Source organism: Symphodus melops, assembly GCF_947650265.1.
Source record: "Symphodus melops genome assembly, chromosome: 15".
Taxonomy (NCBI): Eukaryota; Metazoa; Chordata; class Actinopteri; order Labriformes; family Labridae; genus Symphodus; species Symphodus melops.
Genome location: NC_136705.1, coordinates 2,032,894 through 2,056,690, shown reverse-complemented (window position 1 = coordinate 2,056,690; position 23,797 = coordinate 2,032,894). Strand labels below are relative to the sequence as shown.

Below are 23,797 nucleotides of genomic sequence, written 5' to 3'. Positions count from 1 at the left end.
CTCCTTCTTTCTGGTCTCCTTTTGCCTCTCCCCTCGCTTGGAGCCCGGCGCACTCTGAACCATCGGGTCCATATAGATCCTGATCTGAGTCGAGCTGAATTCACCTGTCAGTGTGAGCAGAATCAAGAGCTGATTCACCGGCTGCCTGATTTTAGCTGCACACACTGACGTACAGCGGCTGATATCACCATGGCAACAGCATGCGTGCCCTCCTTACCCCCCCCCCCCCCCCCCCCCCCCATTACTTTAAACCAGTGGTGTCCAAACTTTTTTTCTTGCGGGCCAAAATTGTGTCGTTAGAATCGCCCACGGGCCACAGGGTTTTTTGTTTGTTTGTTTTTTAAATATTGGAAGGAACTTTTTGTATTTTGACCTCTTCAAAAAATAATGTAAATACACAATAACTAATTGCAGTGGGAAACTGTTGTGTTCTAATGTTTTGGAAAGAATAGTCAGGCTTTTATAGGTCTCCCTCGCTAACATGAAAAAGAAAAAAAAGAACGAAATATGCCATCTGATGAGGCCTGGGGCCAAAATCTTCTGATTCTTTGATTTGAAGTCAAGGGCCACAAAAATCCACTCAAGGGCCACAAATGGCCCCCGGGCCGCACTTTGGACACCCCTGATTTAAATATTCGAGGCGTATGTGCAGACCTTTTGGTTTTATACAATCAAACAGCGTACGCCGGGCTTGGAGGACTTTTACCTTTTTAAAACATCTGAAATAAATCATCTCGTCAAAGTTTCAAATCATCCAATCAGAACGCTTCTTCCGGCATGACGGTGAGTCAGCGAGACGTCAAGTTGTTGCACTGAAAAAAAACTTAAACTGAATAAATTTAAATGTCATGTTTTACATTTTGTCGCTCTGACAAATAAAAGTCTCAAAAACAGAAAGAAAAAGGTACAAAACCCTCCAGCGTTTGTTTTTTTTTGTCCATGTGTGAAAACAGCACGTCAGACGGTGTGTTTAATTCACGTCTCTGTAAATAATCCATCTTCTTTATGCAAATCATTGTCATGTACATACAAAACCACGACGTAGAAAACAACTACATGCCGTCGCATAAACTCAACCAGGCTGAAAAAACAAGTTATCAATTAAAAAAAACAAAAACAAAAACAAATATGTACATTTCGAAACTTCTCTTTTTTTGGAACCAATAACAGTTGTCCTGCCCATTTACAAACCCCGCCCACACACACACACACACACACACAGACACACACGCTGCACTCGTACACAGGCCGCTCACACTGGAACATTCAGACACGTCTCTTTGGCTGGTGTGAAGCTGTGGCACCTCGCCGTGTGTGTGTGCGCATGTGTGTGTGTGTATATGTAAATACACATTTTTAAAAATCACACACACCAAAAAAATAACACCATCAAACGGCACAGGAAACGTCCCGGTGATGGATGTAGTGATATATTTCCTATGCATTTTTCGAATATATATATATATATATTTATATATCAAAACATACTGAGTAAGGGTCATGCACATGCACGCCCTTTGATTGTGTGTAAATATGTTTTTAACGTCACATTCAGAGCGTGAAGTGAAACTGAAAGAAGGCATCAATAAATAGAGATCTGTGTGTGTGTGTGTGTGTGTGTGTGTGTGCGCGTGTGTGTAACACTAAACAGCGCCCGCCGTCCGTCAGTCGCTCTTCGAGCTCTGCGCTGCGTCCAGGTTCACCACCTGCAGCTCCGTCAGGTTACTGCTGCTGCCGCTCGCTGCTGCCGCTCGACTGCTGCCCAATCACCATCTGCAACACAACACAGCTACGTCAGGGCCTCGGAGACAGCCAATCACAAGACGCCACATCACACAACGCAGAGCACGGTTAAAAACAACAACAATTACAATCGTTTAATCCGAGTTGGACTATGTGTATGAAATCTACTCCACAGAGACATTTAACCTTAAAAGTCACATGATACAAAATCCTCTCGTCCATGTTTCTCCTACACGTGAAATGAACCTGACGATCTGAACCCTTTAGTTCAAAATGGGAAACAGGAAGTAAACTGAACTGTTTAATTTAAGAGAAAATAAGGAACCCGTCGATGGAAAGTCACGACACAACTGCACAGAGAGAGAAAAAAAAAAAAAAAAAGGTGGATTCTACTTTTGACTCGTCGACTGAGCTCTCTGAGATTTCTGAAAGTGAAATGAGACATTTAAAGGAGAACAGGTTTATAACTATGACTGACACTGAACGGCCTTAAAAATGTCAGACCTTAATGGACTCAGGGTCGAGGCGTTAACGCTGCCAGCCCGGAGTAAACGTTACTAATGGAGTTCATGGTTTGATGCTCGTCTGTCATTATGACGGAAACTTCTTTTTAAACTTTCGTCACATTAAAAGATCGTGATCCATCGAGGAGGAAGCAGCGTCACACTTCTGAACACAAGACTTCATGAAATACAAAAACACATTCCAGAGCTGAAATCAGTGCACGGCTACAGTGTTGTTAAACTCTGCTTGTGTGTGTGTGTGTGTGTGTGTGTGTGTGTGTGTGTGTGTGTGTGTGTGAAACAAGCAGCCAGCTGATCATCCACATTCATTCAGAGGCGACAGGTGAGACCCCGCGGCCGCGCTGTGCAGGTGCTCTGTTAGGATGCATGAGTGCAGTCAGGTGACATGCTGGTTGCAGAGGGAATTTGAGAGTTTCACTTGTAAAATGCAGATCTTGCCGTACTGGGTGAAGCTGCACCGCTGAGACGGGGATCTGCACTGTGCCGGGGGGTGCTGTGAGGAACACCTGAGGGACACCACCTGGACACACACACACACACACACACAAAAAAAAAAAAAAAAAGTTTACAGCTGCTTAATATTCATGTTTTATCTCAAACAGAGAACTGTGTTGTTCAGCGTCTCACCCGTGTCCTGGCCCTGTGCGTGGGACACCTGCATGGCTGAGGTTCCCTGTGAGAAGGCGTTGAGGACGGCCAGCCCCCCGTCAGCCAGCCCCGGCGTGGAGGCGTACATCAAGGTGTGGGGGCTCGGGTACATCATGTGACCAGCCACAGACGTGGGCACTGAGGAGGTGACGATGGTTGCTGGGAGACTGACTGTGGCTGCGAGGAGGGGGGGGGGGGGAGGGGGAGGGGTTAGCACAAGTCAAACTCAGGGCAGAGGTGTGTACACATGATGGCCAGCAGGTGGTGCTACACCTCCATCTATATTTAACCAGTCACTCCTACTGATGCAGAGTGTATGTGCTGAATGTTTCTACAACTCACCTGTTTACATTATATTAAGGCTTAAAGGGATGTAGAATTAGGGGGCGTGGCCTCTTTGTTTGACAGGTGGGAGCTGCTAGGTGTACCCTCAGCTAATTCAGTCCCTGACCTTTGACCTCTGGGTTGTGTTTGTACTGTTGGAGCTGTTTGGAGATTAGTTCCTGTAAATATCAGACTAATAATCTGTCTCTCTCTCTGTGAGCTTTACTGGACTAACAAGTCTTTACTTTATTTACATGTTAGCAACACTTAGCGGCTAATCTGCGTCTGTGAGAAACATACCTGGACTGTTAGCTCGCTCACTGTTTGTCATGCAGCTTCTGCCCCTGATAATGAATTAGCCAGGATCACATCACTTGGCTTTGCTGACCCTAACCCTGAACTCAGAGCTGAAGCAGATAGAAGAACAAACAGCTTCGACGTACTGGTGGAGTTTGTGGAGGTGTGGGAGATTTCAGGGCTGCTGTCGCTGTTGGAGGTGTTGGGATGGACCTGGATGGCCTGGAGCTGCTGGGGAACTCCAGGACCTGCAGATAGACACGCACACACGCACGCACGCACACACGCACAGAGCCAACAGCCACTCCAGTGAGTCATGAAACGGTCACACTGGGAGAGCAGCAGTCACAGTGGGAGTGATGGGAGTACTATCAGTCGTGCAGCATCAGATGCATGTTATTAGCCACAGCAGAAGAAGTAGCATTAGCAGCTGTGTGACGGTGTGGAGTAGAAGAAGAGTGCAGAGAGGTGCGGCAGCGTGCAGAGCGGGTCACCTGTGAGGGAGACCGCAGCGGGGAAGCGGAACACGGCCTGCTGTCCCTGCTGATGCTGCGGGGCGGCAGCCAGTGTTGGACCGTGCTGCCCCTGGAGGGTCAGGGAGTGCTGCTGCAGCTGGCTCAGAGGAATGGTGGGGGTGCCGGGGGGGAGAGGAGTGCCTGCTGCAGGGGCACATACATAAAGAGGGTGGGGGATAAGAGTGAATGCAGAAGGAAAGCTCAGGCTTACTATCCAACGCCAAATAAACGTTTGAACCGCTTTGTAAACGTTTGGTTTCGTGCTGCGTAGCCGAGCCTTTTGTCCTCGAGGTGGTCCGACCGTTCAAGTCCGACTCGTGGCTTTTTCCCGACATGCAACGATCAACAAGTGTACAAAACACTTTCAACGCTTCCACAGCGCGACTCTGTCGTGTAATCTCGACGGTGTTTCCCTCTCGTATCAAAGAGTAGAACTCTGGCATCACGACGCGGTGATTCAGAATGTTTGGAGACAAACCGCCGCAGAGCGTGTGCGGCTCGCTGCGTGTGCGGCTCGCTGCGTGTGCACGCAGGATCGCTCTCTTCGTGTTCGACTGGAAATCAAAGTCGAGTGAATTTTGACTCTTTGAATCTGAGGTCGTTTTTTAAGATCTGTGAAATATCAGGAAATAAAACACATCCAAGCTGTGTCATGTTCTCTTTGAATGTTTATTCAGTCTCTAACAGTCACAGATCTTTGCTGTGTCAGACCCCCCCCCCCCCCCAACAGTTGCTGTAGCGGGGAGGGCGGGCCCCGTCAAGCTGTCAGCTGAGGAGCTTTCAAAGTGGGAGGGTGTGTTGTTCCACCTGGCACTGCTGCTATGTGTCAGACAGGTGGTGAAGAGGAGGGAGGGAGGAAGGAGCTTGTAGAAAGGAGGAGGGACGGAGACACGTTGTGGCGTCTTTCAGCTGTCACTCCAAACAACAGGGACGACCTTTTGGTGGACGTCAGAGCGCACGAACTCGTCGCGGAGTTGTTCGTCACGACGGCTGTAAATCGACCTTCCCCCCTCCAGGGTCACGTCTAGTTCAGGACCAGATCTCTGACGTTATCGCTTCAGCACAAGCGGGCGGTCCTCGTTGAATATTCATGACTAATTACCGAGCATATTCATCAGCCCTCATCGCCAGCTCTATTGTGTCCGCCGCCGCCGCTCATTATTCCCGTCCCTGAGAGACAATCAAAGGGCGGCCGGGCGCCAACACCGCCGACTTCCTGGATACGAGGGCGTTATTAAAACCTGAGTGTTATTGACTGAAGAGCTGCCGTGTGATGTAAACATGTAACATAAGAGAGGCACGACCCGCCAGCACGGGTCATTCAAATTATAATCAGCCAATACGCAGACGGCGCCGTGATAGGAACGCAACATAAAGGCCTCGAGAAGGAGGTTCATTGAGATTCTGCAGGACGACAAACAAAGCAGAGAGGAAGTAATTAAGATCAGGGGGGGGGGGGGGGGGGGGGGGGTTTGTCTCTCTTACTCACCGGGCATGAAGGTGAAGCCGCCGGGCAGCTGCATGACCCCCGCCGAGGCAGCGGCGGTCTTGAGGACGGTACCGTTGGCGCTGATGTTGCTGCCGCCCGAGGCAGGCGCCAGGTAGTTGGTGATGGGAAACGAGGATCCGCTGCTCACCTGCATGGTGGTGGAGGTGGTGGGCACGGTGGACTGGGCGGCGCTGGTGGTGCCGGGGAGGCTGGCGACCGTGAAGGTGGGCTTCAGTGTGTCCTGAGGGAGAGAGAGAGAGAGAGAGAGAGGGCGAGCTGATGATGTCATCTTTAACAGTATAAAAAAGCATCAAACACTTTCTGTTGTGGACGAGTGAAAAAAAAAAAAAAAACGTTAATGAGGCTTTTCATGTTTCATGTTTATCGTTTTTTTCAGAGATCAACGGACGTTTGACAGAAACCAGAGGTCGCTTTAATCGACTCGGCAGAAACAGCGTAACAAAAAGGTCCGAGACCCCGATAATCACAGCCATATGTCTCCTGAGAGCTGCAGGGAAGCGAGACTCTTTTCTTCTTTTTAAAAGTCCACACTGAATGTGAAACATTATCGTACAATCATTCAGCATTAACGTGTGTTACAAGGTACAACAACAATCCTTAAAGGACCAATCAGAGAGCTGCTCTCCTCCTCTGTGATCATGAAGGAAACCTGCTGTGTTGAAGCTTCTCTGACAACAATGCAGCAGCCAGTATGTCCTCCTTCTAACTTTAGATTCTGCTCCTGAACGCTCTGGACTGTAAAGAGTCTTACTGCACATTCGACTGTTTACTTTAACAATAAATCATCTGTTCACGTTGGTCATACTCGGTCATACTTTTCTTGAGAACATCCTGATCCCGATCCGAGCACAGAACACGGTGATGAGATGTGAACATTAACAGAAGATCAGAGGAGGTGAGACGCAGCCACACACACACACACACACACACACACACACACACACACACACACACACACACACACACACACACACACACACACACACACACACACACACACACACACACACACACACACACACACACACACACACACACACACACACACACACACACACACACACACACGAGCGCTCATTGAGCACGGAGCAGGATGTGATGCTGAGTGGGCCGCAGGATGAGAGCAGGGTGGGCGTCATAAAGAACATCCAAACCCACTTACGCCAACACTTAGCACATGATGCTAATGATCTGTGATGGTGGAGCAGGAGTGAGCCTGCACATCAGAGAGAGAGAGAGAGAGAGAGAGAGAGAGAGAGAGGTGTGTGATCACATGCAGGATGTGTGTCAAGAGCAGAAAACCATCACGCATGAATGGAAGCTGTAAGTCCACCAGGGTTCACATGCAGTTCAACATCCTGAGTCGTCACCAATTCAGACGACGACATGGAGCTCAGAGCACACAGCTTACTGTATGTACACATCTGGAGGTCAAAGGTCACGAGTAAAGAGAAACAATGTGCTCAGGCAGATATTTACATTTCATTTTAAAGACGTTCGCAGCTGACTAACGACAAACTTTAAACCACTCAGGTGTCGGCGAGCGATGACGTTTAAGCTTCCCTGAGTGTATTCTTAGTTGCTGACAAGAATCTTCCTAAAATTGTAGTTCCTCCTGTGTCCACTAGAGTGTGAATCAGTCTCCATAGAGCTCTATGTTAAAATAAACGTGTTTACAGCCTGGTACAAAAACAGTTTGGGTCTTTTTCTCTTTGTAGTTTTATAATATTGAAGCTTTGTAATTTTTTTAATCCAAGCTGTACAAAAAAGATAAACACTTTCAGTTAACCCTTTAAACTTTGACTCCCTACATTTTTATATATATATTTTATAACCGCTGTTTTTTTTGTTTTTTTAAACCGTTTACTGTTGTCAGTGTTTTCCCGCACACGCTGTTTCACGTCTGTTTTTCCTTTCGATGTTGTATGTGGTGATGTTTTCATGTTTTCTTGTCCCGTCTCTTCACTTAATGTAAAATACTCCGGAGTCAGAGTTACTCATTAAAGGTTTTATTATCCTCTTATTATAATGAACTGATGTCTGGTGAGGACGCCTGCTGGGCCGTCCTCTCTCAGCAGAGCTTATTGGTTTTTATACGTGACTGATTACATGGGTGAAGGGTGGACGATCCAGCACTGATAAGGCCTACACACACACACACACACACACACACACACACACACACACACACACACACACACACGTTTTTAAATCTGAATATTAAAGAGGTTCTGTTCGTAACGCCTCAACAATGATTTCTGAGTTATTTCATGTGTTAAACTGTCTTCAGATGATTGAACAGTGAAAGGTGAGAGAGTGAACTTGTTGGCGTGCTGCAGATGGCCGAGCAGGTGGCGTCTCATACAAGCTGCTCTGAGCGCCGACGCTCAGAGCTCCGTCCTGCTTGTGACAGTCCAAGGTCCTTTAGCTCTTTAGTTAAACAGTCAAAGGTCACACACACACACACACACACACACACACACACACACACACACACACACACACACACACGACTCTGGGGCCTATCGGTCGCTCGCCACAGAGAGAGATTCTGTTTCTATTCTGGCCAATAAAGGTTCTTTTGTTCTGAGTGTTTGATAAAAACATCCACACGTTTCTGTACATCGATATCAGTCCATCTCGTCGGATCAACACAGATCTACCAAACATATCGAACGACATATCGTAGAGGAATCTTTTCTCTCCCAGATCTCAGCATCGCCAACGACCCCAAAATCCCACGCCGGCCGAGTCGAGGTTTATAGTTTGTCTTTAAGACTCGTTCTCATAAAAACACGACGTTAGCATGAAGTCGACAGCAGCTAGAATCGACTACACTTTATAACACCAGCAGACAACATTTCTTTAAAGGGGACATATTATACCCTTTTTTTTTTTACCTTTTCAAACAGCGCCCCCTGTGGTCTAAATGAAACATCTGTGTTTCTGAGCTTTGGTCTAAATACAACATGAATCAAACAGCAGAGGAGGTTTGTGACCTGTAGAAACCAGCTCTCTCTGAATGCTCTGTTTTGGTGTGTGTGTGTCGCTTTAAATGCAATAAGCCCCGCCCCCTGAGTTTTCCCAGTAGACATTACTCCTCTGTAGCGTGAATAAAAATGGCGGACCTGTGCAAAAATGTTGCTCTAAGCTGGAGGTGGAGTCCATGGGTGGAGATACCAGGGGAGGGGAGGAGATGTTCTTCCCAGAATCCAACTTGTGATGTCACAAACTGAGTAAATTTTAAACGCAGCATTTTGTGGGCTAATGATTGTTCATAGACTCTGTACAAGTGGGGGGAGGAGACGTGAGAGGGGCGGGAGCACAAACAGCTGAGGGTTCAGACAGCTGGAGGGAAACCCGAGCTCCCCTCGGGGAGAGTTAACCCTTCACACGCCAGCTGAAGCGGCAGGAGAACACGTGGAGAGACGAACGCCGTCTGAATCTGAGCCACTCGAGTTAACGAGGCCGAACGAGCCCTGCTTCAGTCGGAAGTGTTTCAGGTGTCTCATGAGTCCGTGTGCTTCCCACTGACGGTTTGAAACACGGCACAGTATCACATAAACGTTCTGTAGATCCGGCTGACCTCTACGAGAAAGTTCACGAACGTTAATCAGCCGAGTGAAAGGCACTCTGGGCTTCACCACGCCGCCATGCTCCAGTCTCACAAATCACACGACAGCCGCTTGATTTGATCTGCCTTCGAGGTGCATGACGTTTAAGAATCATCGACACTCGACATTCACCACAAAGTCAAGTTTAAAGGAGTCCCACCGGATCGTATGACCCCGGTGTGATCCGCATCGTGGAGGAGTTCAGGTTATCAACTCAACACAGGGACGGGATCAGCACCTGCATCCTGAACTGAGTTTTCACAGCGTCGCACCTGACTGATAATCCAGCTTTGGACCTGCTCTTATCTCTGTAACCTACATACGAGCTTCCACTGACCCACTGCTTTGTTTGACCACCTCTGTGCGTCTCCTGTTCATAAACAGCGCTGGCTTTAAGTTCAGAGTCGAGGCAGTGCATAGTAAACACGGAGCAGCTCATGCTGTCATGCATTCCTGCAGACGTGCAATCGTCGCGGCTCTGTCCTGATAATTTGTGTTTGAGTCACCCTCTTATTGTGACGGGTCAGAATACAGGAAGTCGCTGTATTAACAGAGCACCAATCAGGGAACTCTATCTAACCCCAACAGGTCCTTACTTTAGGGGCAGTACTTTCTAGAAGCACAGAAGAGCTCTGAAGATCTGAACTTTTCTGATTGGTTGTTATTCGCAGCATCGAGTCGACCCGTCAGAGCGGCAGAGGTAGACTCACTGACCATCTGCATGTGAAGCCAAACCCTGCTTAAAGGCACAGTCACGCCACCAGGGGGGCTCGCAGTCAAACCAATAAGAAAAGAGGACGTCGGCGGGGAATCACGGGAGTGATTCCGTCTGCTACGCCTCGCAAACGAGAGGCGTGTCGAGTTCACGCTCTGCGGAGGATCTACAATCTAAATTAAGATTTATGAAGAGTTGCATCCGCCTGAAATAAAATTCAGTTCTTAAAGGTTTTGATTTCAGATTTTCTTCTAGAACTTTTTGTTTTTAAACTCTAACCACAGTCCGACCTGCATACAAAGTCGTTTTTTTAACACAAGAAGAGAGACAGAGATGTGTCGGGTCGTTCGGCTCCTCCTGCAGAAAGAAGTCCTCGTACATAAAGGCATCGTGTCTAACGTGACACATCAGCGATCTGGTCTTTATCGGACGTTTCCAAGGTCATCAGCAGAGTGTGCAGCGTTCCTCTTTGTCTCCTTAAAGCTCTGTTAAGATTCTGCTTTCACTACATTTCCTGGGTCCCAAGAGTTCTATATATGGTCAAATAAAGTAAAAGCGTCCTCTGCCCCGCTCGATCTCAGACGTCGGACAGAAGAGGCGAGGTTTGGAAAAGGAGGAGGAAATGAGGGAGTAATTAAAGGGAGAATGACACAAATGATGCCCTATTCACGAGGGATTAATCACTCCAAATTGAAGGTGACAACTGGCAGGCCGGTGCGGTGCTGCTCCGAGAGCCCATTGTGCAGTTTACTGGAGCCTGCTCCTCGTCTAATCTCCCATTTGCTGGCTCCCATCTCCCCGCCTGTCACCCTGCCAGCAACATGGAATTTGCAGCTCCATTTGGGACTGCTAAAAAAGGCAAGGCAGCCCAAGAGGAGGAGGTGCAGCCAATGGAAGCTGACCTGTCCAGTTGCTTGCTGTAAAATAAGTGGGGAGGACAGACGAGGGGGGGGGCGGGAGGGGGGTGACATAACGTTGCTGTTCTCCCCTCCGACACCAACACTGTGTGTCTGAGATAAGAGCGTATATCTGTGAATTAACCTCTTATTACCTCTCAGTGTCTCCGTCACCTACTTCAAGTCCCCGCTGCGCTCCGACAACTCGAGTAAAGACATGAAGGTTTTTATCTCTAAAAGGCAACAGAGACAGACGCTTCAGTTTTCCATCAGACAAACCTTTCTCAAGGCTTTATGTTTTTAAAGCAGTCGTTTCTGAGTCTGAGTCTAAAGCTCCTACAAAAACCTCCAACATGGCGTCTCTCTCTCTCGTGTCCACAGAGCGCCCGCTCGCCTGTTTTCAGCACGATGTAACTTTCTCAGCGGGTCGAGGTCGTCTGCTGAGATGTGTGTGTACGTCTTTACGACACGAGTTCACACAGCAGCCTTCAGCGACCAAGCAGCCAGTTAGCCCGTCTCTGTACTGTTTGATACGACGGCTGAAGATAAGAAGAGAGAGAGACGTAACGTTAGCATGTATTGTTAGCGGTGTCTTCGTTGACTCAGGTTTAGCAGCTCTACCGGCTGCAGAAAGTCGTCTAACCCGAGTTACGTCTCAGGTTTGATACGAAGAAATCAAAAAAATCCATCAGACACCAAAAAGTCGTCTCTACAACGCGCCATAAAGGCAGTCTGGTAATATTACAACATAAAGTTTATATTAAAGAGATATATCAAAGAGAAGAAAATGTCCTTGTGTCAAACGTGTCAGATCTGCACAGTCAGGATTTTCTAAACGGCCGTGAATTAACAGAGTCGGTCAAAGAGCAACAACATGGGAACATAAAGGGTTAACGGTCAGTGGAGCGCAGAGGAGGAGGAGGAGGAGGAGGAGGCTGTGATATACTGAGAACTCGATCCTGGGACAGATCCTCTCTGCTAACATGAGTTGTGGGATTTTGCCACCCCGTTCCAAAAATAACCCCAAAAATCATAAAAACATCTGTAGAGCAGGCACGTCGGATATTAAAGAGCAGCAACAGAAGCCGAGAAGATCCGCCGGGGGGGGGGGGGGGGGCGTACCCTCTTCTTTGTGATGAGCTGATATTAAATCTTATCTGTAAGTGTGTGCCAGACATTACATTACCCACAATGCCTTTCCACAGCCCGAACATTTGAAAGTGGGTGTGAAGTCTCCTGCAGACGACGAGCATCACACACCTTTTAACTTTACGACTTGTCATCTCGCTCTGCTCCTCTTCTCTCCAAACTGAAGGGCAAACGGCGCTTTTTAAAGAGACGCACGATTAACTCTGACGATCGTGTTTCTCGCTCTGTAAGTTCACGTCTTCGCACGCTCAGGTTTCAGGAGCAGATTGAAGCCGGCCCTCGGCAGCAGATGACTACGTGATGAAGACAGTGAGTCACACTTCTGCTCAAACTTTAACAAACAATCAGCACAAAGCTGCTCGGAGAGTTTCACTCACTGTGTTTCTGTTTGCACGTTTTTCAAAGCTGAAATCAAGAAGTTTAATTCAGTTCATCTGAACATAAAGTGGCGTTGATACTTTTAACACCACGCGTTTTAAAATGAATCAAATCTGCATTATTTGAAGGATCCAGAGAGAAACATAAAAAACACATCAGAGCGAGAGAGGGAGCCGGAAGAGTTAAGCCAATTAGCAAACAGCTCGTAACAAACATGGCAGACGTGACTTCGACGCACGCCATCCTTCTGGTTCACGGTGACACGTGACGGCAGACGATAAACCGAGCTCGCCATGCTCCGCATTTCTGCAGTCTGACATCGTGTGGAGCAGTGCGTGTTCGTCCGACTCTGATTTGTCATTAAATCTCATCGTGAAGAAGAAGCTGCGTTGCTGCTCACGGCCTTCAAGCTTCATCACTGATTGGACTACAGCAGAACCTCAGCCGTGTTTTAACGATCACAGCTTTGAACATTAAATCACGTCTGCTTATCTCCTCAGCCTCTCCGTCACTTCTCCACCCCCCCCCACAGCCTTTCAGACTGGGTCTGTTTAGACTAGCTCGGACTGCATGTATGACACACCACAGTCCTGATGAACGGCTCCAGACGTGCATGAAGCAGCCGTCGACTATCCTGCAGGTTATTGAGTGATAAATGGAGCAGGAAGTGTTGAGCATGCTCAGAGCACCTCGACCAGTTTGTTACACTGAAACATAAACATGCTCCAACCACGTCATCTGAATATTCAACTTCGTACGATTTCAGTCAGTCTAACATGTTTTTTTTTAAAGAGCACCTCCAATCCGCTCCATGACATCATATCAATGCGCCGAGTGTCATGTAGCAGCGTGTCCCTGCGTGAGCTTTGTTCTCAGGCCGCAGAGCGATAAACAACCACGCAGCCGGACATCACATGAAACACGACGAAAAGCATCGCTCCAATGTTTCCACCATCCCACCTGCTCATATCTACATCCATACCTCCGCTCCATCTCACCACATGAGTGTGTGAGTGTGTGTGTGTGTGTGTGTGTGTGTGGGGGGGGGGGGGGGGGGGGGTTAAGAGGGGGGGGGGAATCACAGGACTCCAAAGACAGCTGCAGCTTATAAGGAATGTGAGGGGCCTCAGCCAAGAGAGCAGGCAGGGAAACCAGACCATATAAGGCAACAGAGGCTGAATCTAATTTTTATCAATGAGCAGGACGACCATGAGGAGCGGCTCAACATGCAGCGGTCCGGTGTCAGTGCGTGCACTTTATGACAACAACAAACAGGACACAAGTGTTTGCTGCACAGAGGACGTGCACACGGACGACGGCGTGATCCAGCACGTGATCGCACACACAAAAAAAAAAAAAAAAAAAGAAGGTGTGGACAGTGAAGCGTTGTGCGTCCATGAGTTCATCGCTTCACTTCCAAACGTTTAAGTTCGAGAACATCGACGGCAAAGTGACGAAGCAGAAGCAGCTCAACGGGGTCATGAAAGGATCGAAAGAAAAGGGATTTCATCTTTTATTGTTTTTAAACGCATCACGCCACACGAGCGGCGCCATGACTCGACATTATGACATTAATGCCCCATTCAAAACTACAGCAACAAACAATCCAAGTGCTTGGCACAAAAAAAAATTTTTTCTTGTTTTTAGTGATCACAAAAATGCAGGTGATGGCAGTTTGGTGTTTGATGGATTAATTCTTCTCCTATGAGGTTAGGAGGTTTCATAAGCTTGGGTTAGTTTTTTTCAGATTCTCCGGTTTATTAAAATAAGAGACGTACAGATGTTTTGTTGTTTTTAGACTTTGAGCAGTGAAGCCTCACATCAAACAGTGGACGTGCTCTGTGGTGAAAATGATGTGAAGAGAGTTCAGAGAAGCCTGCGTGATAGTCCGATGTTTTCAGAGACGTCCGTTGTGTTGAACTATCTCAGCGTTTCATCCATCCCATAATCAAAGATAAACACCTTCCTATAGCCGGCCGCATGTTTCTCACCCTAACACAACCCAGACCTGCTGTGATTTATCAGTCCCAGGGTTACGAGGCTTTCCTGGATGAGAGGTCACGGAGGCAAAGTGCAGACGGCGATGATGCTCTCGTCAGGTTTTCTGCTTTAATTAAAACATGACCACGGGCTCAAAGCAGAGGCCTCGCATACAGCAGGCTAAAAGGTCACAACTCTGTTTACAATAGGAGAGATTGTTTTCCCACAACTGCTCGTGGATTTCATCTTTGCTCTCCTTTGCTCCTCGAGCCTTTTTTGGAGACATTTCCTGCAACATTTGTCCGTGAGCCGAGGGAAGAAGAAACAAAGAAACAATACTCATTTTCTACACCAACTTCTCACCTTTGACCCCGACATTCTTACACCAATATTTCCACTTTGTACTCGGATGGGTACTTTAACATTATTTTTATTTTTTTTCCCCGCAGTCTTTTGTGGAAAATGTGTACAACATTTCACATCTTCCTTGGACTACATTTCACGTCTTCCTTGGACTACATTTCACGTCTACATTGGACTACATTTCATGTCTCCGTTGGACTACATTTCACATCTTCCTTGGACTACATTTCACGTCTCTGTTGGACTACATTTCACGTCTCCGTTGGACTACATTTCACGTCTCTGTTGGACTACATTTCACGTCTCCGTTGGACTACATTTCACATCTCTGTTGGACTACATTTCACGTCTCTGTTGGACTACATTTCACGTCTCTGTTGGACTACATTTCACGTCTCTGTTGGACTACATTTCACATCTCTCTTGGACTACATTTCACGTCTCCGTTGGACTACATTTCACGTCTCTGTTGGACTACATTTCACGTCTCTGTTGGACTACATTTCACATCTTTGGAAAGCAGACAGTCGGTGAGTCATGAAGACTCAAACTGGAGCACGAGTGTTTCTAAAAGCAGTGAACGGGGCCGTGAGCTCGGGAACAGAAATGAGTGCATCATCGAGTCCTCCTAAATGTTTTCTTTAAGGACTGATGAATAACAAGTCGAGACTCTCACCTTTGTGTCGCCCATGCTCTCTGACTCTGACACCTGGTAGGTGAGGTCCGTCTCCTCGAAGCCCGTGGCACTCATGCGCTGGTCCATGGAGGGGTCAGAGCGGGGGGGTGAGTCAGGCGAGTTGAGGCACGTTTGGATCAGAGCTTTACCCGTTTCGCTCGTGATCATGGGTTGGAGTTTGCGGGTTGCAAAAGTGTAGACGTGACCCGTTTCACTCGCCACGAGTAGCAGAACCTGCGTCCCCGTCAGGGTGGAGAGTTCGTACGCCTGGAGGAGAGACAAAGAGGAATCATAAGAAACAGGCTGCAACATGAGATCATTTTAATCACACTCAATCTGATGGATTCACACGGCGATGTTTACAAAATCTCTCTGATTGGTCAGACTGTCTTGCAGTAAAACCTCCAGAAGTAAACAAAGACTAGCTGCCTCCTGATTGGCTGTGGATGCTCCAAAGACACTTCACAGTTTCTATATGGACAGATGTCAGCTGTGCTCATCAGTTGTTATTCATCACTGAAGGCAAACAAGAATATGTTATCAAGACAGTACAGGACCACGTTAGTCCTCCTGAACAAGGACCATGTTAGTCCTCCTGAACCAGGACCACGTTAGTCCTCCTGAACAAGGACCATGTTAGTCCTCCTGAACCAGGACCACGTTAGTCCTACTGAACCAGGACCACGTTCGTCCTCCTGAACAAGGACCATGTTAGTCCTCCTGAACCAGGACCACGTTAATCCTCCTAAACCAGGACCTGCTCATCCACCCAAACAGTTCCTGATGCTCTGTCAGGTCTTTAACTGGTCTTCAGTGATGCTGAACAGAGACGGACCACGGTGGTGACTTCCTGCAGTTAGGTCTGATCGAGGTCTCTTCGTGTTCTTGCTACAAACAAAAAGCAGACGTAGACCCTCCTTTCAAAGCGGTCTCTGTGCGGTTGTTTGGTCCCACACATCATATGGTGAGGTGTGAAAACAGCATGAGAAACTCCTGGAAAAACATAACTGAGCCAAGAAAACACTAGAAGAATCTAAAAATACCACGGTAGTGAACGGTGACGTAGAGCAGCCATGAAGCTCAAATGACTCGAGATAAAGTTCCCAGAATACAGAGCATGATATAGACGAGAGCCTGATTACAGGCGGGGGAGGGGGAGGTGTGTGTGTGTGTGTGTGGGGAGGTCTGGTCGTGATCTGGACTTTCTTTCTGTGCAGAGAGAACAGCAGCAGGGCTGCAGAAACGATTGTTATAAAACATGTTTGTTTGGTAAAGAAGTCACAGACAAAATGTCCCAACATCACGATCATACGTGATGAATTTAAATGTTAAAGGGATACTTCACCCATTTACATGAAGCTGTGTATCATTAGAAACATGGTAGTGAATTGAATGGTCGTGAATCCAGCCCTCATTTTGCCCTGAGACGAGAAAAATGTGTTTTTCTTTGCTTGAAAGTTTTCTTCATGTGGTGCAAAAAGCGTCATATTGCATCACATGAAGAAAACTTCCAAATGGGTGAAGTATCCCTTTAATGATCCACTAATAGTGTTTTATATCAGGATCACAATACCTGTACAGAATCATCACAAGCAATGCAAGGGTTTTATTTATTTATTGATCATGGGACACTGGCGGTGTATTGGTTAGAGGTTAGAGAACCAGGTTGCCCAGGTTCAAATCCGACCTGCGGTCCCCCTCTCTCTCTCTCTCTCTCTCTCTGAGTTCTGACTCTATCCACGTGCCTGTCTCTCTAATAAAAGACATAAATAGCCCCAAAATTAAAAAAAACATTTTATTAATCCGAACCCGGGCTGGAGTGTAACCTACCCGCTAGGCCATCTGCACCACAGCAAAATGAGGTACACACACACACATACACACACACACACACACACACAGAGTGAAAGTCTTTTCATCTAAATGAGTCATAAGTTGTGTGGAGGATGCACGAAGGCCGAGTGCCGTCAGCGTCACCTCGGTGTGCTGAGCGCTCTGATAAATGTGTCATTGTGCAGCTGAGAGCCGCACAAAGCAGGGAGGAGACTCATCACATTCAAATGTAAGGACTTTATTGAAGCTCCGACACTGTGTTCATTATGGTTCACATCCAGCGCGCTCTATCTGCTGCTGCCGCTCAGATAATTGGCTTTTTGGTGTGATAACGTTATAATGGCCGAGGCGAGAGGTTACTGACGGACAGCTGCTGCTGCACGCTCAACGACAGACGAGAAGAAGTGGAGAGGTGTTCATCCGAGCTGCATCCTCCAGAGCGGAGAGAGGAAGTGCCAAAAACTGCACTTCCTCTCGTGTCCACTGAAGGCTGCTCATCGAAGTTTGATATGGACCTTTATTCATAATGTCACATAAAGTCAGTGACAGACAAACAGTCGCACCACGGCACAGTGTGCGAGCAGCGCTGCAGACAGTCGACCACGTCCAACGGCACATCGTTGTTGAGAAAAAAAAAAAGAAGGTAAAAGTCACAATCAGAACCCTCCTGCGGGTCAGACTGGATTATCGAGGCGAGAGCTGAAAAACAGACGCTCCCTCGTTTCACCTTCACTCCTCAGGTTTGAAAAAGTGCATCGTCTGAATCAGCTGGTTCTCCTTTTATTTTATTTGGCTGAAAGCTGAAATGTTCCCAAAGGGGCGGAGCTACATTTCGTTCGTCTGACCATGAGATGGGGTGAGGTGACGGTGGCGGCGTCCATGTTTCCCCACCTGTAAGTGGAACGCTACATCACTCCATCTCCGAACAGAGGCGATGGAAACGAGCTGGTCCTCGAAGCGCACTGACCTTCTTCAGTCTGAACAACAAACAGCTGTGCTCATAGTGCTGACGTTTACCGAGACCATTAGCCTGCTAATTACTTAGCCACCCACTTTGCTCATCTCAAACTCCCTCCAAAAACATTCAACTCCGGGCTATTGAAAAATAATTGGTGACATCGTGTTGTCTTTGTTAATTAACCTATTAATGCAGCTTCCTAATACAAAGTAATGAACACAGCTCGCCCGCTCTCTCTCTCTCCCTCTCTATTATCCATGCAGCAGCTGCAGAGGGACTCCCACACCCCGGCCTGATGTTTGGCCATGGTCCAATGGTGGAGAAGGACTCATCCGTCACCTTAAGTGTGCTCGGTGGCAGCACAAAATAGACCTACACTCACAGCTTTAATAAGTTTCTCCGCTCGGCTGATTCTCTCGTGAATATTCATGAGGGCGGGGTGAGCTCAGGCTCCATTTGGTCCCTCCGTCACACGAACAAACATCCTCGCTGAGCGTAGACGTCAGATCAAGAAGAGGAACGAGAAGAACTCAGGGAAGCAAACGTGAACAAGACGAACCGCAGCTTCTGTGTCGCTTCAAATCTGTGGAGACCAACGAGGAGGTCGGATCATCGATCATCAACACCTTCTGATTCATCTTCTGTCTATAAACCATCTCCAGTGTTTCAGCAGGTGGAGGACAGCAGGGAAAGGCCCGCGTCAGAGACCTGCTCTGATCTCATTGATTCAATACCCGAGTGTGAGAGTGCAGCGATTCTGCTTCCTAACAAACTTTATCTCATCAGGTTAAACAGGTCACAAGTTTGGTGTTTGGAAAATAAAGAATGCAAAGTGAGAATTGGATGAATTGGGCGTGTCCTAAAACAAACAAGAGAAGAGGAAAAGATTGTCGTTTGTCTGTTACTGCAGCTTCTGCTTTCATGTTGCAATGATCTCTGAGTTTCTGTTGTTTGCTGCCAGACGATGGATGGATTTTATTTTTAAAAAATGTAAAATGTAAAAAAGATGCACGGACTTCTTCGACTGAAAGCGCAGAAACGCGTGTTGATAAAGGAATCGTGTGCAGCAGCATGTTCGGTCGAGCGTTTGTGTTTGCATGCTTTGATGATGTAAAAGAAGCGAACGGCGTCGATGAGAAGAGAACAAACGAGCCTTTTCTTCACTCAGCACATGCTTCCAACCCGAACCAGTGAGAGAGCAGTCTACTACGAGTCCTCCCACTCCACCCACCGTCAGTTTGTGACGGCTGACACAGTGTGGGCAACATTAAAAAAAAAAAAAAAAATCTCCATCAGCGCACTTTGTCAAATAGTGCTCGTGTTGCCAAGAAGCAACATAAAGACACCTCAGTTTCCACGACAACAGTCTGGGACACACACACACACACACACGCACACACACACACACACACACACACACACACACACACACACACACACACACACACACACACACACACACACACACACACACACACACACACACACACACACACACACACAGCTCGATAAAGAGCAGATTAGAACGGTTTATATTCACAGTCAGGAGGGGAAATGGACCAATCAGCCGCTGTGACCCTGCAGGCCGCCTAACCTTGGAATCATCAGCTGAAGATCGGACAAAGAAAGGCGCACACATGGCGGTCGGACGTGGTGGTAAGTTTCAGCGTGCTGCAGACAATAATGGGGCCAAAGAGGACGTTTTTCAAACACTTTGAGGTTCCAGCTCGGGCTGCAGTCAGCGGCGTCTTAAACCACTGCGGTGATGTCATGACCTGTACTCACATATAGCCCGACATGCACCTCCTCAAAATGTAACTACGTGATGCAAACTCAGGCCCTGTGATTGGTCCACTGCAGCATTGTACTTCCTGAGTTTACAACTTCTTCAGCATGACCGCCATTTTCAAAATCCCGCTGAAGGATGAACGCTGAAATCCAATTTATTTATCAGCTCGAACTCCAACATCACACGCTCAGTTTCAGTCTGACGAGGACATGAACGCCACTACGGCGAGGAGCTCCATGTTCACGGGTTTGATTCGTTTTCAAACATCCAAAAGTGCAGACAGCCTCCTGCACGCTGTCTAAGTTGCAAAAACATTGGCGACCTGTTTTCCTGCATTTTAAAGCAGCGTGCAGCAGTTTGTGTGCAGCTTCTGCTCCTGCACACCTGTCTCATCAAACACACATTTTTTCATTTTTCTGTACTTTTTGAAACCATCGACTGTAAGGATTTAAACACTTGGTGTCTTTGAAGACATCCTTTGGGCTCAACTTTGAGCCTCTTTCAACACATACTGACTTGATCGAGCAACAGATTATTCAGACTCGTCACTGATATTATAAGAAGAAGCTGCAGCGCTACAGTGTGTGTGTGTGTGTGTGTGTGTGTGTGTGTGTGTGTGTGTGTGTGTGTGTGTGTGTGTGTGTGTGCGCATGTGCTCTCTGACTGTCCTCTGATGAGACTCCCTGAGGTTTCATCAGCTGTTGGCACCTTCAGTCTGGCTGCTGCTCACCAACACATGGCTGCAGCCTGAGAACAAAGTCCTGCTGCACAGAGACAGAGGACAGACTGGACTCTGAGGGCTGCGGCAACAGATCTGAGTGTGTATGTGTGTGTGTGTGTGTGTGTGTTTTAATATGTCAGGCCATGTGTGCTATTTAAAGCTCATTGCCATCCATGAGTGTTCAGTCTTCCTCACATCCACTGAGTCACTTTGTGTCACAATTCTTCATTGGAATTTCAAGTCCATGAAACCCCCTTTTCTTTTCTTTAAACAGGTGAGTAAATGTGTGTATGTGTGTGTGTGTGTGTGTGTGTGTGTGTGTGTGTGTGTGTGTGAATATAGACCGTGTTCGACTCATTAGCTATTCACCTGTCTAATGACATGATGTTTGACAGGACTCGGGTAGGCTACCTTTCGACATGGTAATTAAACTTTTTTTTTTTTAAACACGTGGTTTCCTAAAGCAGCGTATGACAGTATGGCACGTGCACATGTTGACAGCCTTCATCGGCAGCGAAGAGTTGGAATCTATCCTCTTCATTTCTATGTGTCAAAGTTTGTTGAGCCTGCTGCAGCACACTGGGCCCACTTCTATGATGGCACAGGTAACTCAGGTGTTCCCTCACTGGTGACTCCCTGAGCACGCGCACGCACGCGCGCAGTGTGATCCTGCAGACTGCTCAGGTCCAACAACATGACACTCTCTGCTCGAAGTTTCTGCTCTTGGATCAGGTCCAAACTTGACTCACCTTTTTCATAATCCCGGTCTTCCTCTTGCTGAAGGTGGTGTAACGTCTCAACTTGTTGTCAATAAATTCCATCTTGATCTTCACGCGCCCACGTGTCTTCTTCCCCGGCTTTGCTCCGGCGACCCCTCCGGGCACCATACCGTATCCTCCGGGAGGAACCCCCACCTCCTGCCCGGTCACCACCGCCTCCATCTCCCCTCTCTCCCGCTTCACCCCTCTCCTGCTGTCCCCGAGTGAACCCACCGGGTCGTCATCATCCCCCGAGTCCGAATCATTGTCCGAGCCGCTGCACAGCGGAGCGCTCTCCCGGTCCGGGTCGAACCGGGCTCCGTGAGGCAGCACGATTCCCGCGTTTAGCGCCACCATGCCGGCCTGGACCGCAGACTGCAGAGAGGTCACCCCGGTGCCGTTCCCCGGTCTCACACCTCGTGGGCCACCTGGACCGTTAGCCCCCAGCATCCCGACGGAGTCCCTGTCCCCCTGTCGCCTCGCAGCCCCGGCACTGTCGCCGCCCCCTGGTAAAACCTGCCCGGCTCTTACCAACACGGGACGGATCCCGATCCCGACAACCCCCGCCCCGTGTCCTGTGGTTCCCCTGCCTGAAGCGGACCCGTTTCCTGCTGGTGCCGACCCGGCCCGGCTCGGTATCATTCTATTCAGTGGACCGAGTCTGTGATCGCCAGCCGAACCAGCTGGAGCGCGCGCTGTGGTGAAACGCAGATAAACGCACGCGCATGTGCCTTCAAATGTAAACAGAACGGGCCCGGTCGAAGGTTTGGAGACTCCAGGAAATTAACGAGACAAACTTTGGAAAGTGATGCTGCCCCCGAGACCCTTCAACCCCGCTGCTGCGTTTGTTCACCCTCCTCCTCTAGCTCCAAAACTCCGAGCACTTTCTCAAAAAGGAAAACGCGGAGAGCGCCCTTCGTGTCACTCCGCCATCTTAAATAGTCCGCATTGTGCAGCATAACATCTCCTAATTGTCCTCTAAATAATCCCTTTTACTCCAACATGTTCACAGAGCGGATCTCTTTGGGATTCAGGGATTTATTTAAACGTCTCACTCCTTTTAGATCAGCGTTTAAATCAGCGGAGTGATATCACAACACAGGATCTACTTTCCTCCTTATAAAGAGATACAATGTTTCCTTATTTGGTGCTGTCTCTCCTTATTTGGTGAGTCACAGCGTCGCCTATTGATTGGCTGAAGGTTATCCGAGCAGCGCTGTGATTGGCGGACGAGGCGGGCTCATTGGAATAAATACCAAAATGGTTGCGCCGCCGACAACGTCACCGTGAACAAGCTGAGGCACCGAAATAACAAAACATCCAACTTTTTTATTCCCCACCGGTTCACCGACAAAGTTGTTACGCCATAAAAACTCTGTGATGACGTCATTCATAATTGAGGAATTACATTTAAAGTGGCAATTAGATTCTGAGAGGTACATTAATGTGTCCAAGCAGGGAGCATTTTTAAATGTACTTAAAAAAAAAATACATCCAGGCATCTTTGTGTATTCTCATCTATCTGGAATAGATCTACTTAACTGCAAGGGGGAAATGACCATAAACACTGAGCATGCTCTGTTATAACTTTGTTAGCCACCAAAGTTCCTGCTGCTGCAGAAACTTTTTATTTCAGTATTTTTATCATGACGAGCTCAAACAAAGAGAGAAAGAGAGGCAAAAAAAAAAATCTCTAATTAATCTTGTTTATTGACAAAAAAGTAAAGCGTATTTCTGCATTAATAATATAATTAAATTTGTATTATCGTGTGTTTTTGCTTCACTTTACGGTGGAGCTCGGTCCATGCTAACCCTCTCTCTCCCCCCCTCATTGGCCGCCCTGCTCATATTACAGGACAAAAGAGCAAATAAAATGTATGAACACCTGACCACTTTGGGCTTCTGTACTTATAGCAGCGGTGCATTCATGTGGTGTCGGACACATTGGAAAAACAAGTTCTCGGGTTGGAATATGCACATGAACGTGTACTTGCATCACAACAACAACTCGGACACTTGGGAATTTTGTTCCTGATTTTCCAACTTGACGCAAAGCACAACTCTGCAGGTGTTAAAGATGTCTCATCATCGGAGAAAATCTACGGAAGCCTGAAGTGGTCGTTCCTATATGCATTTTATTATTTGATTCAGCTCGTCATCGCTGCATTAAAATGATGCTCTGCCATTGAAAACAAGTTTATCCATCTCAGTAGTCTTCTTGAGATCTGGAGAATTTAAATCATCACATGGGAATGCGCATCATCGTTATTGAGAGAAATTCGAGAACTAAGGCAGGATCTCAAGAACATTGTCGAAATAGGGTAAATGAAAGTCTAGATCTGTCTGCTTCGGGTTTTCATAAAACTCTGAGCTTCTCCTGATGGATTCGAAGGCGACCCCAGGCCA

At 47.6% G+C, this 23,797-nt stretch overlaps 1 protein-coding gene across 1 annotated transcript; it reads right to left on the bottom strand.

Moving 5' to 3' along the window:
* Window positions 1-238: 238 nt before the first annotated feature.
* srfb (serum response factor b) lies at window positions 239-22,456 on the bottom strand. Its single transcript, XM_079363338.1, is given in 9 exon segments — window positions 239-1,742; window positions 1,744-1,773; window positions 2,711-2,787; window positions 2,895-3,092; window positions 3,683-3,784; window positions 4,031-4,195; window positions 5,541-5,781; window positions 15,333-15,599; window positions 21,383-22,456. Coding segments are annotated over 9 exon segments (1,809 nt in total). The 5' UTR covers window positions 22,034-22,456; the 3' UTR covers window positions 239-1,664.
* Window positions 22,457-23,797: the final 1,341 nt, after the last annotated feature.